The following is a 16,297-nucleotide window of genomic DNA, read 5'->3' as shown; positions in this document are numbered from 1 at the left end:
CCTCTCCACTTTTAAACTCAATCCCACGATTGATGAAGGCCAATGAACCATATGCCTTCTTAACCACAGAGTCAACCTGCATAGCAGCTTTGAGTGTCCTATGGACTCGGACCCCAAGATCCCTCTGATCCTCCACACTGCCAAGAGTCTTAGCATTAATCCTATATTCTGCCATCATATTTGACCCACCAAAATGAACCACCTCACACTTACCTGGGTTGAACTCCATCTGCCACTTCTTGACCTCAATGGCATGTGGCATTGGCAGAAATCCAGAGATTACTACTCTGGAAGTCCTGTTTTTCAGCTTTTTACCTAGCTCACTAAAATCTGTCTTCAGGACCTCCTCACCTTTCCTACCCATGTCATTGGTGCCAATATGTACCAAGACTTCTGGCTGCTCACCTTCCCCCATTAGAATGCCGTGGACCTGATCCAAGGCATCCCTGATCCTGGCAGCAGGGAAGCAACATACCATCTGGGTGTCTCTATCTGATACTCTGTTCCTCTGACTATGGAATCTCCCATCACCACTGCAGTCCTCTTCACCTCTCTTCTCTTCTGAGCCACAGCACCAAACTGAGTGCCAGAGACCCGGTTTTACCACCTGATCTCTCTCTGCACTTCCTCTTAACAATATACCCTCTATTTACTGAATTTATTTCCTACCAAAACATAACATTTCATAAACTCAAGAGATTCTGGAGATGCTAGAAATATTGAACAAAACGCAGGAGGAACTCAGCAAGTCAGGCAGCATCTATGGAGAGGAATGAACTGTCAACATTTTGGGCTGAGACAGCTCATCAGGACTGTGTGCGTAACATTTCATAGTTCTCATCATTAATCCACTGCATTTAAAAGACATTTGCACAGATTCATGGACCATATGCAAGACAAACTTTTCACTGTCTCTTCATATATGTAACAATAATAAATCAATAGCATTATCATCTCCCAGTAAGATCAAAGTTCAAAGTAAATGCTGTTATCAACATACAACCCTATGTCACCAAATACAACCCGAGATTAATTTTCCTGAGGGCATATTTGGCGAATGTATAGAACAGTAACTATAACAGGATCAATGAAAGATCAACCAGAATGCTGGAGACAATAAACTGTGCAAATGCAAATATAAATAACTAGCAATAAATAATGAGAACATGAGATAATAAAATAAAGAGTACTTAAAAGTAGATCTTTGGTTGTGGGAACATCTCAATGGATGGACAGGTGGGTGTAGTTTTGTTCAAGAACCTGATGGCTGTGGGTTAATAACTGTTCTTGCACCAGGTGGTGGGAATCCTGAGACTCTTGTATCTCGCTGATGGCAGCAGTGAGAAGAGAGCATGGCCTGGGTGGTGGGGATCTCTGATGATGGATGCTGCTTTCCTGCAACAGCGTTTCATGTAGATATGCTCAGTGGTTGGGAGGGCATTACCCTTGATATCCTGGGTCAAATCCACTTTTGTTGGATTTTCCATTCAAAGACATTGCTGTTCTCATACCAGGCTGTGATGCAGCCAGTCAATACGCTGTCCACTCCACCAACTGTTCAGCAGATGATCTTTACAAGTCACAGTTCAGTTCAGGGCTCCTACATTTTTACCCACCACATTTGTAGGATTAGTAGCTGCAGAATAAACCAGTACCACACCAGGCAGCTTTCAAAACAGACAAACAATCTGAAACCCATTTAATTGTTTCTATGCAAATTAAACTGTGCATCAAAGACAGAATTTTAAAATGCATAGCTTTCAAAATATATTTAAAAATACATTTTCTGTGTTCAGTATTCCCAAAAGTTGGGGAAAAAAATTCCACACGCTTGAAATACAAAGAGAAATTATCCCATGAGATCCAGAACACTAAAACAGAGAAGATATTAGCATGAATTTACATAACCATTGTAAAGCAGACATGGCTGATTATTATCCATCAACAGAGACAGGACAAGCATTTAGGAATAGTTTTCCTTTATGCATTGGAAACAAAACTTGCATTTAAATAGAGTCCAATCACCACTCAAATAGCTTAGCTGTAGGCAAAACAATAGCTTTCACTTGTATTGCATCTTGAGCAGAGCAAGTTAATTCACAGTATTATCAAACAAATAAAATTGGTTTAGAGCACCTCATGGGATCTGGCAGGTCACCAAATGGGCAGCGTGGTTTCATTCAGAAGAACCAGAATCTGAATAAGGTTTAATTTCACCAGCATATGTCGTGAAATTTGTTGTCTCTGCAGCAGCAGCAGCACAATAAATACGTAATAGAAAAATAGTAAGTATATGCATATGTTAAATAGTTAAATTTAGTAAGTAGTGCAAACATGGAAATTTTAAAAAGCAGTGAGGTAGTGTCCAGTGTTCGGATGGCAGAGGGGAAGAAGCTGTTCCTGAATCATTGAGTGTGTGCCTTCAGGTTTCTTTACCTCCTTCCTGATGGTAGCAATGAGAACAAGGCACGACCTGGGTGATGGGCGCCCTTAATGATGGACGGCACCTTTTTGATATCACTCCTTGAAGGTGTCCTGGACACTACAGAGACTAGTGCCCATGATGGAGCTGACTAAGCAACACATACAAAATGCTGGAGGAACAGCGTTTTGTGTGTGTTGCTTGGATTTCCAGCATCTGCAGGCTTTCTCTTGTTGTGATGGAGGTGATTGAGTTTAAAACTCTCTGCTCCTTACTTGGATCCTGCGCAGTTGCCCCACCATACCAGATGGTGATGCAGCCAGTAAGAATGCTGTCCACGGTGCATCTGTGGAAATTTAAGAGTGTTTTAGGTGACATATCAAACTTCCTCAAACTCTGAATGAAATATACCCACTGTTGTGCCTGCTTTGTAGCTGTATTGACGTGTTGGGTCCAAGTTAGATCCTCAGAGATATTGACACCCAGGAACTTGAAACTGCTCTCTCCACAATCAGTTTTTTGGTCTCACTAATGTTGAGTGCAAGGTTGTTGCTCCAACACTACTCAACTGGTTGATATTTCTTGCCCCTGTATGCCCTCTTGTCAAGACCAGGAGAATCACTTTTACCTCCAGGTCCCATTCTCAAAGAGGTACCTGAAATACTTTACAAGAAACACCTCCAAAAGTATTATTTGCATGATTGGCTTGGAGCAACTGCAAAGTTCTGAAGAGAACTGTGGAATAAAACGAGAAAATGCTGGAACATTCAGAGGGTCAAGCAGCCTCTTGTGGATACAGGGAAAAAAACTAACGTTTCTGCTCTGGGACCAAGTTGAACTCCAACAGTACATGACTTTTATTTTGCTCTTAAATCTGGGCATTACTGTGAGGTCACAGTTGGAGGAGTGCAAGATCTCAGAAAGACTGGGAGAAATGAGAAGAAATGGAGTGCTGAGGGATCTGAAAACAGGAGTATAGATTTTAAAATCGAGCCTTAGCTTAAAAAGATTAGTTTTATTTGTCACGTGTACATCGAAACAGAGTGAAACGCATCGTTTGCGTCAACGACCATCACAGCCCAAGTACGTGCTGAGGGCAGCCCGCAAGTGTTGCCTTGCATCTGGTGCCACTATAACAAGTTCAGAACTTACTAACCCTAACCTGTATGTCTTTGGAATGTGGGAGGAAACCAGAGCACCGGGAAGAAACACTTACAGACACTGCCAGGAATTGAACCCGAGATGCTAGCGCTTTAAGGATTATGCTAACCACTACATCTCACCTTAATCCAATGCCCTCTAGTTCTTGATTCGCCAACCTTGGAAAAAAAAATTGTGATGTTCATCCTATCTATGCCCCTCAAAATTTTACACACTTCTATAAGGTCACTCCAATAAATATAGTCCTAACTTTCTCAGCCTTTCTCCATGACTCAGACCCTCAAGTCCCAGCAACATGCTCGTAAATCTCCTTCGCACTCTCTCCGGCATCTGCAGAACCTCTTGTGCCTTTAGCTTAATCAAACTCTGGAGCGGGCCAGCAAGCACCAAGCTGTTGCGTGTACAGCAGTAGTGCTAACTGGGGAAAAGGGCAGCAGTTTTGAGGGTGATGAGTTTATTAAACAAGAAAATGACAAGGAGGAATAAAGCACTGTGGTACCACCAGATATGTGGGGCCTGGAATATGAGAGTGGGAGACTTCCAACCCATTTCGGCTTTGGGGAATCACCTCAGAGTGGATAAACAATCATGATGCGATTCTGTGCTCCCCTCCCCACCGTGTGTTTGTGAGCTCAACTGGCATTCCAGAGCAGCAGAGAGGGAGGTGTTGTCATTTGTCTTTTGAAGGAAGCCTCAATCCAAAGTCTATCTGCTCCTGGAGAGAAGAGTCAAGGGGATGTATTCCATTTCTGATAGCTACACTTCAAATAGAATATTTAAACCCAAATTCCAAAGGGTTGTCCCCAGGATCTCATTTCACCCATTGCCCCATCTCAGTTCACCTTCACTAGCTCCTGTTCCAACAGAACCCATCTGTAATCCTTGTCCTCGATTGCTATAGAAAGGCAACCAAAACTGAGCACAATATTTCAAATGCAGACGGACTAACATCTTGTGCACCTGCAATTTAATGCTCCAACTGGTATACTCAATGGCCTGACTTCTGAAGGCCAGTGTGCCAAATGATTGGGTGATCACTTTGTGGAGGACCCATGTCACACCAATCTTCCTGTCACCCACAACCTTAATACTTCATCACATTCAGACCTACCTGTTGTCTCTTGTGCTGTTAGAAGGACCAGATCAGGAATAATACCTCATCTTCCACCTCTGCATCAAACATACTAACTTTGGGTGTCACACTCTTTTTCTATGATGACAGTGTCCAGTTTAAAATTCGCTGGCATCTCATATTAGCACACGACTCCCCTAAATCCTCAACTCATTCCTAGCATAACCCATTAGGCCATTCAGCCTATTGAGTGTGCTCTCCCATTCAATCATGGCTGATTACTTCTCAATCCCATCCTCCTGCGTCCTTCTCATAATACTTACCTGATCTTACTGTTGATTCCACCACAGGTGTCCAGGGCAGTAATGAAGGTCCTCCATCTCTGGTGGTGTTCAGGTCTTCATGTCAGTAACTTCTTCTTGGTTTTCACTACTGTCCGTCATACAAGTGCTGGGTGGAGACATAGGAATACCCTCACACTCAAATGTTGTTGTTTCCTTAACAATTTGGTCTCAGCAGTCAGGGTTGTTAGCCCCGAGCTGAACCCTCAAACCTGTATGACTGGTGGACCACTCTTAGTCTGTCCTCTACCCTTTGACCTGTTTGGCATGGGTGACGCTACCAAGAGCCAAAGCATAAAGCCCAGACTCCAACCAACATAGCTCTCTGGGTCATTGAGGTACACAGGCTTCCAAACCCTACAAGGTTGTGGTCCTCATGGAGGAACACATAATCCTTAGTCCCCTTACCAATCAAGATCCTATCAATCACTGCGTTAACAGCCCTCTGTTGCAATGAATTCCACAGATTCACCACCCTCTGAGGAATTACCTCTCCATCTCCTTTATTCCAAGGCTGTGGCCTTGGATACTGGATTCTCCTTCTAATGGAAACACCCTCTCCGTGTCCAAACTATCCAGGCCTTTCAGTATATAGGGAGGTTTCACAGAGTCACACAGCAGGAAAACAGGCCCCTTGGCCCAGCTAGTCTATGCTAACCAAGATGCCCAACAAAGTCAATCCCATTAACCTGCGTTTGGCCCCTTTCCTATTTGTCTACCTGTCCAGGTTCCTGTCAAATGTTGTTAATGTTCCTGCCTCAGCCACTTCTGGCAGCTCATTCCATATACTGGGTGAAAAAGTTGTCCACCAGTTTCCTATTAAATCTGTCCCTTCTCACCATTCCCTTCCCCTGGGAAAAGTCTGTGTCCATTCACCCTATCTATGTCCTTCATGATTTTATACATTTCTATATAATCTTACAAGCCACTGCACATCTCTCAATAAAGAAAATTGAGTGGAGTTGGAGGACTGTGTATGTGGGATTGTTTTGTTGTTGTTGCTTCTTGTGTTCTGCTGAGCCTCCTGCACATCCTTAGTTAACCCAAAAGACACATGTCACTGTATGTTTCAATTGTCCACTCTCCTCTCCCATCAGATTCTTTATTTACCTTTCCCAACCACTTGGCTTCATCTATCACCCTCCAGCTAGCCCCTTTCCCCTCCTCCCACCTTTTTATACTGGCATCTTCCCCCTTTCTTCTCAGTCCTGATGAAGGGTCACAGCCCGGAGTGTTGACTGCTTATAACTTTTCCGTAGATGCTGCCAGACCTGCTGAGTCCCTCCAGCATTTTGTATGTGTTGCTGTTTGCGATACATACACTTGAATTTTCAATCTTTTGTTCACGTGTATATAATTTTGAAGATCTGACAGACCATTGCACACGCTTCCAAGCACAGAGTTTAAACTTTATTTTATTGAGACCATCAAAACTTTCATCATCCATTAACAAGACAAGTAGAATCAGAGACAGAAACATTAAACAGTGAAGTGGTTCATCAGTCATTAAAGAAATCCTCATAAAATATGAAAGGTGTCAAAGAAATGAGCAAAGGAGTAATTTATTACATAAAGTGTGCAGCTCATCCTGAAAGGGGAACTATGTTCTACCCTGACAGCTGTGGAGACCAAATCTACGCAGAGGACGCAACCTCAGATTAGGAAGTCCCTTTACAACAGAAATGAGGAGGAATTTCTTTAGCTAGAAAATGGTGAACCTGTGGAATTCATTGCCACAGACAGCTGTGGAACCAAGTCGTTGGGTATATTTAAAGCAGAGGTAGATAGGTTCTTGATTAGTTGGGGCGTCAAAGGTTATGGGGAGAATGGGATTGACAGGGATAATAAATCAGGCATGAATCGTGGAACAGACTAGATGAGCCGAATGGCCTAATTATGCTCTGAAGTCTTATGGTCTTTGGAGGTGTTTGAAATCAAGGTTGACAGGATCTTGATTAGGAAGGGAGTCAAAGGATACAAGGAGAAAGCAGGAGAATGGGGTTGAGAGGGATAATAAATCAGTCGATGGGATGGTGGTACACATTCAATGGGCTGAATGGTCTAATTCTGCTCCTATGTTTTGTGGCTCATTAATCTAGTAAACAAAATTACTTGGACACTGAACCCCTGATTCAGTTTCTTGAGTTAATGCAATTCCAGTTAAGAAACAGCACTGGAGCCCCTCCCTTGCCAAAGCTAAAATGCCACCCTGGCCCCAGGTTGACTGGGCTGTCGTCAGAGAGGGAAGACACAGAGCTCTAAGTTAATTGTAGCAATGATCAGTCACAGGAGGCACTGTGGCTCAACTAGTCGACTGGCTGCTGCACAACTCCAGAAGACCTGGGTTCAATCTCAATCAACAGTGCTGTTTGTGTGCAGCTTGGACATTCACCCCATGACTGCACAAGTTTCCTCCAGGTGCTCTGGTATCCACTCACATCCCAAAGGTGTACAAGTCAGGGTTACGGAACTATGGGCATATTGTGTTGGTGCCAGAAGCACTTGCAGGCTGCCCATCACAATCCTCGCTGATTTGGTTTGAGCAAATGATGCAATACATTGTATGTTTCCATGTACATGTGACAAATTAAGATCAAATTTATCTTTATCTCTTAAGTTAACTGCTTTATATCTCTTTATCTCAGTAATTCAGACCGTTTAGTGATAAGCAAGAGTTTCACACAGCCCGGGACAGATTAACTGTTCCTGTCCTGGTCTTCTTTTAAGACTGAAATGCAAAGGAAATGGAACAATGGAATAACTGGGCTGGGAGCGATGAGGGAGTCAGGCTGCCACCGGGAGGGAGGGAGTTACAACTTCATGCCCTCTTCCAACTCCTATGTCACACCCATCATTGCAAAAGAACTCTTTGATGATGAAACTTGAGAAATTCATAGTTCATGTCCACAATGTACTGAGATCTATTGCGAATCGAGTAATGAAGTAATTCATGGGCTATTTGTCCAACTGTTTGGATGCAACTATACAGTATCCATGCCGGGACCACCAGACTCAAAAACAGTTACTTCCCCCCAGCTGTCAGGTTGATCAACACCTCTACCCACTAACCCACAACACAACTCTCACCACCACTACATCCACATCACCTAGCATCACTTTACGTACGGACAATCAGTCTATGTATATATGGCCACACTCAATAGTTACTTGTACAGTGTATTTCATAGGATTGCTTTAATATTGATTGTGGTTTTATTTTTTTTAATTATGTTCTTAATGCTTAAAATAAAGTTAAAGTCTGTCCCGAACCTTATAGGCTCATGAGGCCGGTGCTTATGCCGGTTTCCGTGGCGTGAAGCGACTGAGAGTACGAGACTCCTCCCTGGATAGGACGCCAGTCTTTCGCGAGGTTAACGCCCAGCATTCTGCCGGTACCCATTTTCAGCTGGGTGGACTGGAACAATGCGTGGTTAAATGCCTTGCTCAAGGACACGACACGATCGCTAGTCCAGCGCCTTAGCCACTTGGCCATGCGCCACACTCTTAATGCTTAGTTTTTTAAAAAAATTGCTGCATTGAATCCGGAGTAACAATCATTCCGTTCTGAACACTCGTGTAGTGAAGAATGACAATAAACAATCTAGAATCTTAGTGGAAGACTTTAACTAATAACCTCACTGGGATAGGATTGAAGGGCTGAATAGTCTACTCCTATTCACAGTGAACAAGCTGATCTCTCCCTGCGAAGGACCCTCAGAGAAGATTCTACAAACTGGCTTCCACGATGACTACTGCACAAACCGTGGGAGAGCTTCTGTAAAGTTTGCCCAGCCTCAGGGAATAAGCAGAGGCTGTGAAGAGCACAGTGTTAGCAACTGATTTGATTTTGCCTTTCTTTAACCCGTTGGGGCTGGAGGTCAGTGGTCACCTCCCATTAGTGCAACTGGCCCTACTGCCCCTTGAAGAAAAACTGTTAAATCAAAGTAATTAGTCAGACCTTCAGGTGAGGAAAAAAAAACACAGGACTAAGGAAAACACTCCTAAAATTAAAAGCCTAACTTAGGCTAAGCTTAAATAATACTGCTCCCCCTGAGCAGTTATTTGGTAAATATATTACCTCTATGAAAAATTAAACTTTCTAATAAGAATGATCTTTCTTTTGAAGCACGTAAGCTTTAAAATTAAACTTGTACTAGTTTGATTTTACTGGTCACTGCTTCACTCAAGGGTCAGCTAACACACAGGGATGGTATGTACCACATTACAGTGTAGTTATGTGGGAGTTACCCCCAGTTACGTTTGAGAGAATTTGTGAGATATCGGCACTGAGACTTTCTGATGTGTAGTTACTGGAGCAAACAACCTGAAACACAGAATTAAAATACAAATTAATTCATTTGTAACTCAGACTTGCAGAAGAATTTACGGTATTTGGAAAACAGTTTCCCCAATTAAAAAAAATGGCACTTAGATTGTGCATACAATGGGTTTATAATACAGTTTGAAGGTGATTGGAGGAAAGTACAAGGATGTCAGACTTTTTTTTTAAAAAACACAAAGTGCTGGGTTCATGAAAGGCGCTGCCAGGGAGACAGCTCAATTAGTGACATTTTTAGAGACTTTCAGATAGGCACATGGATGACAGAAAAATGGAGGGATATGTGAGAGAGAAGGGTTAGATTGCTCTTTGAGTAGGTTAAATGGTGGGCACAGCACCGTGGGCTGAAGGGCCTGTACAATACTGTTCTATGTTATAATGCCCATGGTCCTTGTGGCTTTCATGGACGTCTTGGTTAGCATGGACCAGTTGGGCCAAATGGCCTGTTTCACTGGCAGGTGACTGACGAGGCTGGCAAAGTGGTGAGCAAGAAAACGAGGACAAGGATCCCGAGTTGTCGGAACAGGAGCCAGACAAGGCGAGGGGTGAGAATAAGATCCTGGGGCCAACCTCTTGAAATCTGGGCTTGTGACGTAAATTATCAGAGACGGGGAGTAAAGCCCCCTTTGCTCCTTTTTGCAGGGGCAGATGGATCTGACCGGCCAATCGTCTTAGTCCCCTTGTTTTGACGCTCTCACCACTGCCCCTGGTGGGAGTTGGTGCCAGGATACTTGGCAACACTTGCGGTTGCTGAAACAGATTGTGCCAACCTCAGATTCTGCTGGTTGTTAATGCCAATGATGCACCGTACGTTTTGATGTACATGTGGTGACTAGATGGACTGATCGATAAACAGACAACCTATGACCTCTAGTTCTAGTCTCACCCAATCGTAAGGGAAAACACCTGTGTACATTCACCCTCTGTACCCCTCAAGATATTGTATACCTCTATGAGATTTCCCCTCTTTGTCCTACGCTCCAGGAAATACATCTTCAATTTAATTCTAGCAATTAAATTGAAGCAAGATAAATGGCGTCTCTATTTAATAAGCGAAGAATGACTGCCCTGCAACCCCTGCATCCATTGCGCTGGGGGGTGGGGGGGGGGTAGGGGCCTCTGTCGAAGTATTCAGTCCTGGACTTAAAGCCTCAGTGTTTTGTGACCAGTCAAGTATAGGGTGAGGCAAGGTCAAAGTTCATACATGGTGGGTGTGCCCTATTAGCTCCTCCCCCTTCTCCCCAGCCCACAACCCCTCTCAACCATTCTACCACGCACAAAAGGCAGTTTAGAATTGACGGGTCGCAATTTTAAAAAAAAAGTATTTATGAGATCTCTATCACAGGCAATTACAATGAAAACTTGCACTCTTTCTCCCACACCACCTTATTCTGGCCTCTGCCCCATTCCTTTCCAGTCCTGATGAAGGGTCTTGGCTTGAAACATCAACTGTTTTATCTTTCCCCTGGGATGTGTCCCTCCAGCATTGTGTGTGCGTTGTTCAAGATTTTCAGCATCTCAGATTTGCATGTGTTAATGACATTGTCTGCGATAATTCTGTGTGTCAAGCTGTGTGATCACTCCATGGCCAGTGGCCAGCTACCCAGTTTTGGCTGTGGGTGCGCTTGGGGAGACACTAAAGGGGTTAATAACAAACAAACTGCTGGGGGAACTCAGTGGGTCAGGCAGCATCTGTGGAGAAAGACGGGTGGTTGAGGGGTGACCTGATTGAAACCTATTGAATGGTGAAAGGCCTTGACAGAGTGGACGTGGAGAGGATGTTTCCTATGATCGGAGAGACTAAGACCAGAGGACACAGTCTTATAATAGAGGGGTGTCCTTTTAGACTGGAAATGAGGAGAAATTTCTTTAGGCAGTGAGTGGTGAATCTGTGGAATTGAGTATATTTATGGCAGAGGTTTGAATGTCAGGGCATGAAGGGATATGGGAGGCAGGGTGGGGTAGGAAGGAAGGAGATTGCGGCTGAGAGGAAAATTAGATCAGCCATGATGAAATGGCAGAGCAGGCTTGATGGGCTAAATGGCCTAATTCTGCTCCTACATTTTATGGTCTTAAGTTTCGGATTGTGACCCTGCCCCAGGACTGACATTCCTGAGGTGGGCAAGGCCGAGTTCCTGGTCAGCTCAATTTAGCAGAGGGTGGACAAAAAAAAACAATCAAACATTCAGTGAACACTCAGCAAACATGCTCTTTCATTTCGCTGTATGGTACAGTTTATATTCTGTGTGTTGTCTGTACCCTCGAGCCTGTGAGGCTGCTGCAAGCACGATTTTCACTATACCGGGGGGCGGGGGAGAGGAGGAGGTAGAGAGGGCAGGGGGAAGCATGAGTGAGGAGTAGAAGAGGGTGTGAATGTGTGAGACATTGTGTGTGTTCTGCATGCTCAGGGGAAGAGACTGAGAAGAAAGTTAAGTGTGAGACGAGGGATAAGGAATTGGGGTTAATAAGGGTTAATCAGTACACTTGGTTTCCTGTCGAAGTGTGCTCTGGCAATTTTAATTAAACATGGAATTTGCCTCAGTGGAGATAACTATGATCATAAATAACTCATATTACATTTTGCAGCAGTGATTTCCGATGATACATGCTGATGTTCTGCCCTGTCTGCCTGCGGTCGGGTCCCATCGTCAGTGATCCTTTCCGCTCAAGAGCGGTGAAACCTAGTAACCGGCCACCGGTCAGTGAAATGTGACCTCTCCTCGAGGGCGTACACGTGACCACTGCACATCACCGGCAAGGTGCTGGCTACATTCAAAGCTCTGAACTTATACCAAGAACGCTGACTTAAAGGCTCTGAATAAAGCAGCACGGTAGCATAGCGGTTAGTGTAATGGTATTACAGAACCAGCAACCCAGGTTCAATTCCCGCTGCTGTCTGTAAGGAGTTTGCACGTTCTCCCTGTGAAGACGTGGGTTTCCACCAGGTGCTCTGGTTTCCTCCCACATTCCAAAGACATACACGTTAGTAAGTTAATTGGTCACATGGGTGTAGTTGGGTAGTTAGCAGAAGATACAAAATCTTGAAAATATGCCCCACCAGGCTCAAGAACAGCTTCAATCCCACCGTTAACAAACACTTGAACAGACCTCCTGCACGATAATGATGAGTATTGATCTCTCAGATTACTTGGTCATGGCCCTTGAACTTCGAGGGTCTGTCTGCATTTTCTCTGTAACTGTAACACTAGAGGCAGCAGTTATTTTTCTCTTTGTACTCGCTCAATTAGACGTGGGGTAGAGATATATCTCTACCAAAGGAGGCGTAAGGGGCCCCTTCCCTCCGCCAGCCTTCAGGTCACCCTAGGGCATATATGTCAAACTCAAGGCCCGCGGGCCAAATCCGGCCCGCGGTGGAATTATCTTTGGCCCGCGAGATAATATCTAATTACTATTAAAGCTGGCCCCAGTAATCGAAGCGCCTATGGCGTATGATATGGCTAATGCTGAGTTTATTCAGGCACCAGGTTTTCAGGGTTTTTAGTGTTTATTCGGCAGTCTTCTTCATAAGAAACGGAATTTGTAAAGTGAAACACTTTATAGTTATAGCAGAGACTGAGATACATGAGAGCAGGCTGAAAAAACGGAGGCAACGAAAGCTGCGTTCGCACGCGTCTGACTGATCCGGCCTGCATGAAGCTGCATTTTGCTCAATCCGGCCCGTGACCTAAAATGAGTTTGACACCCCTGCCCTAGGGCAAAGTGTAGAACCTGCTTAGCTCCCCCCACCCCACTCCCCGGATCAGGGTCAAGTGAAGCCATGGGAGCAGGTGGTGGATGGTCGTATGAGCAGCCGGTGTACATCACGTCCTGGCTATGTGACCACTTGACCTCAGGCAGACAGTCCCTGAAGTGTACAAGTACTGGTTGGGGTCACCCGTCTCCTAAAGATACTGTCCTGTAGAAAATTTGCTGAGAACAATCATGGTCATGGAAAGACCATGATCACCTATGTTGTAAAACACGGCACACAATGAACGAACAAACTATCTCAATTTACCCGTGCATGGGATGATCCGTCTAGAAGACATACAGATCACTGAACAGTGAAGCACAGTACAGGCCCCATGGCCCGCGATATTGCACCGTCCCTTTAACCAATTTCAAGATCAATCTAACCCTTCCCTCTCCATTAGCCTTCCACATATGAAAATACACCAAGTACAAATTACCAGCGTACAAAACTTTTATAACATCATGCGGTGAAATTCTATACACAGCAGCTCGTGATAACGAGATGGCTGAAGCGGGTTTAGTGGCGGAGAGGATAATTGCATCTACCCAGGATGGTACTGAAGTGTCCTGGACTTCAGCAGAGGTGTACAAGACGATAAAGGACATAGATCAAGTGGGCAGCAGAAATGGCTGATATGAGGGGGCATGTTTTTAAGGTGTTTGGGGGATGTCAGGGGTATGGTAGCTTTTTTTTTGAGACAGAGAGTAGTGGGTGTGTGGAATATGCTGCTGAAGTGGTTGCACAGGCAGAAACATTGGGGACTCCTCAGAAACTTTTAGAAAGGTATATGAATTATAGAAAAATGGACTGCTATGTAGATCTTCGAGTAGGCTAAAAGGTCAGTACAACATTGTGCGCCAAAGGGCCAGTATTGTGCTGTAGAATGCTATGTTCAGCTTTCCTTTGTGGAGACTCTGCCTTTAATTTCCCCATCTCCTCGCTACTGACCACTTCAACCAAATCATCCTTCCAACTCTCTCTGCGCAAGGTCAGGGAAGAAAGGCCCCTCTGCCAAGCACTACGCCTTGGGCCATGGAGCCTGAAAGTCGACTGGAAATCCAGATGGCAAGGCTGGAGATTGGAGGCTGTCGGCATGTCCTGGCGCGGGCGGGAGGGAGGAGAGAGGCTTTTTCTGTTGTTCTTTCACTGCTTGTTGTGTTGTGTTGTTTTGACTAGCATTGTGGGCACGCAATGTTGGCGTTGGAAAGCGTAGCGACATTTGCGGACTGCCCCCAGCACATCCCTAGGTTGCGTGGTTGTTAGCACAAACAATGCATTTCACTGCAAGTTTTGGTGTACATATGTTAAATAAAATCTGAATCTGGTCTATAACCTGACCCTCCCAGTACAAAGCTCCACTAATAAGGAATGTGCCTCATTTCTCCAGTTCATTTTGCTCTAGCCCAGGACCACAGGGTCCAGGTGAATTCAGCCGAGGAAGTGGTGCTGGGAGGGAGTGAAGAACACCTTGTATACTCACTGCTCTTGACCGACTCCGAAAAGAGATCCTGGTCCATGGACGCTGCTTCTTTCTGATTCTCACGCATCTGAAACAAAGGACAAAGAGAGCTTACTCAGGCACAAGCACACCCCAGTGGGAAAAAAACACAGAAAACATTTTACAAGCTGGAATTGATCACAGAGCGAGAGGAGGAAATAATTAAGATGATAAAGTAGGAAACAGAAAGAGAGGGACAGAAAAGGGAAAAACAGACTAAATTGTAAATTGCGAGCTGCTGGTATTTTGTATGCCTGCTGCTCAGGATTTTCAGCATCTGTAGAATCTCTCATGATTGTGAATCAAGTGTAGTTCTGGCTCATCACAGGGGTGTGGGGGTGAAGGTGTGGAAGGAGAGTCAGCTAAAGGGTTAACAGACTAAGTAGCCAACTTGCATTTTTCTATTTGAACTCTGTAACCCAATGAACTTTTGTAACCCAATGTCCTAAGCTTAGATAGCCTTTCACAGTCAGGATGCAGCACTGAGTGCAGATGGCCAGAAAGAGGAGCATACACTCATATGATTTAGCCACTTGTCTGTTCTGTGATTAAAAACACCTTGTGCTCCTGATTACGTATATCTGCTTGCGTAACTTGCATGCCAGTAGTCATGTATATTTGCCTGTTTAGAAGTATAAAGCTAATCTTTAATGTTTAGCTTAAATTGGCAACAATGCTGGTACAGTCACTGCGGGCTGAAGAGCCTGTTTCTGCACAGTATTGCTCTATGCTCGACATTCTACACACTACAACCCTTGTCTCAACCAGTCCAGTGAACACTTTCTCAGCGAATGTCCTGCACAGAAGGTCACCGAGGATGTAACAGCACCAACTATGACCACCTGCCCTCCGCAACACACCGCTGATGATGCCCGTAACCAGCACGCTGCCCCGACTCTATATTAACGAATAGTTGGAATTACCTTCAACTGCTCCTTCAGATATTCAGCTCGACTCATGAGATTTTTGATCTGATGAAAACACAAAAAGAATAACTCACTTATCCAGAAACAACAAACAATGAAGATTCTGCAGATGCTGGAAATCTTGAGTGCTGGAGGAACCCAGCAGGTCAGCTAGCATCTGTAGAGGGGAATTAGGAGTCGATGTTTTGGACTGAGACCCTTCATTGGGACTGAAGAGGAAGGGGAAAGACTGTAGCCTGAAAGGATTATGGGCAACCCTAGGTAATTTCTAAAGTAAGTACATGTTCGGCACAGCATTGTGGGCCAAAGGGCCTGTATTGTGCTGTAGGTTTTCCACGTTTCTGTGTTTTTTCTATGAAATGCCAGTGGTTTATTCCCTTCCATAGGTGCGGCTAGAATTGCTGATTCCCCCATTAAATACCTGTCAATGTCTCCGGTTGGCGATCTTTGATCAGAACTCTGTTCTGACAGAGTCTAACCTGAAACACTGACAAGTTTTAAAAACATGTTTTAAACTTTAAACCTGAAAATCAGCTGAACTAATTGTGCTGCTACTGCACAAGAGCTGATTTTCAAAGGATATGTACCACGCGTACAAGCCGATGACAATATTAAGCTTGAACTTGACCCAGATACAGCAGACCTGCGAGTTTTCAGCACTTGTGCTTTGGTATTAGATTTCCAGCATTTGTAGTCATTTCTGAGTTTCATTTTCAGTTATTTTTGATTTTCATTCGATATTCAGTTAGTTCTGATAGTTACTAAATATTTGTCCTCGTCATGT

The 16,297-nt window shown here is 44.4% G+C and overlaps 1 protein-coding gene across 3 annotated transcripts in view; it reads right to left on the bottom strand.

Annotated features, from left to right (window-relative positions):
* Positions 1-228: 228 nt before the first annotated feature.
* Positions 229-16,297, bottom strand: part of ulk3 (unc-51 like kinase 3) — a 57,434-nt gene continuing 41,365 nt past the window's right edge. For 2 of the 3 annotated variants that reach the window (XM_073025520.1, XM_073025519.1), the window contains 3 exons: positions 15,511-15,558; positions 14,570-14,636; positions 6,394-9,320 (listed from right to left, as the gene is read on the bottom strand). In XM_073025520.1, the coding sequence (XP_072881621.1) occupies positions 9,304-9,320; positions 14,570-14,636; positions 15,511-15,558 (132 nt within the window). In that variant the 3' untranslated portion in view covers positions 6,394-9,303. Of the gene's footprint in view, positions 2,769-6,393; positions 9,321-14,569; positions 14,637-15,510; positions 15,559-16,297 lie in introns of those variants that run through there. The other variant, XR_012095863.1, reaches the window with a different exon arrangement.

Source organism: Hemitrygon akajei, chromosome 21 (genome assembly GCF_048418815.1).
Source record: "Hemitrygon akajei chromosome 21, sHemAka1.3, whole genome shotgun sequence".
Taxonomy (NCBI): Eukaryota; Metazoa; Chordata; class Chondrichthyes; order Myliobatiformes; family Dasyatidae; genus Hemitrygon; species Hemitrygon akajei.
This window is presented reverse-complemented; position numbering and strand designations above follow the sequence as displayed.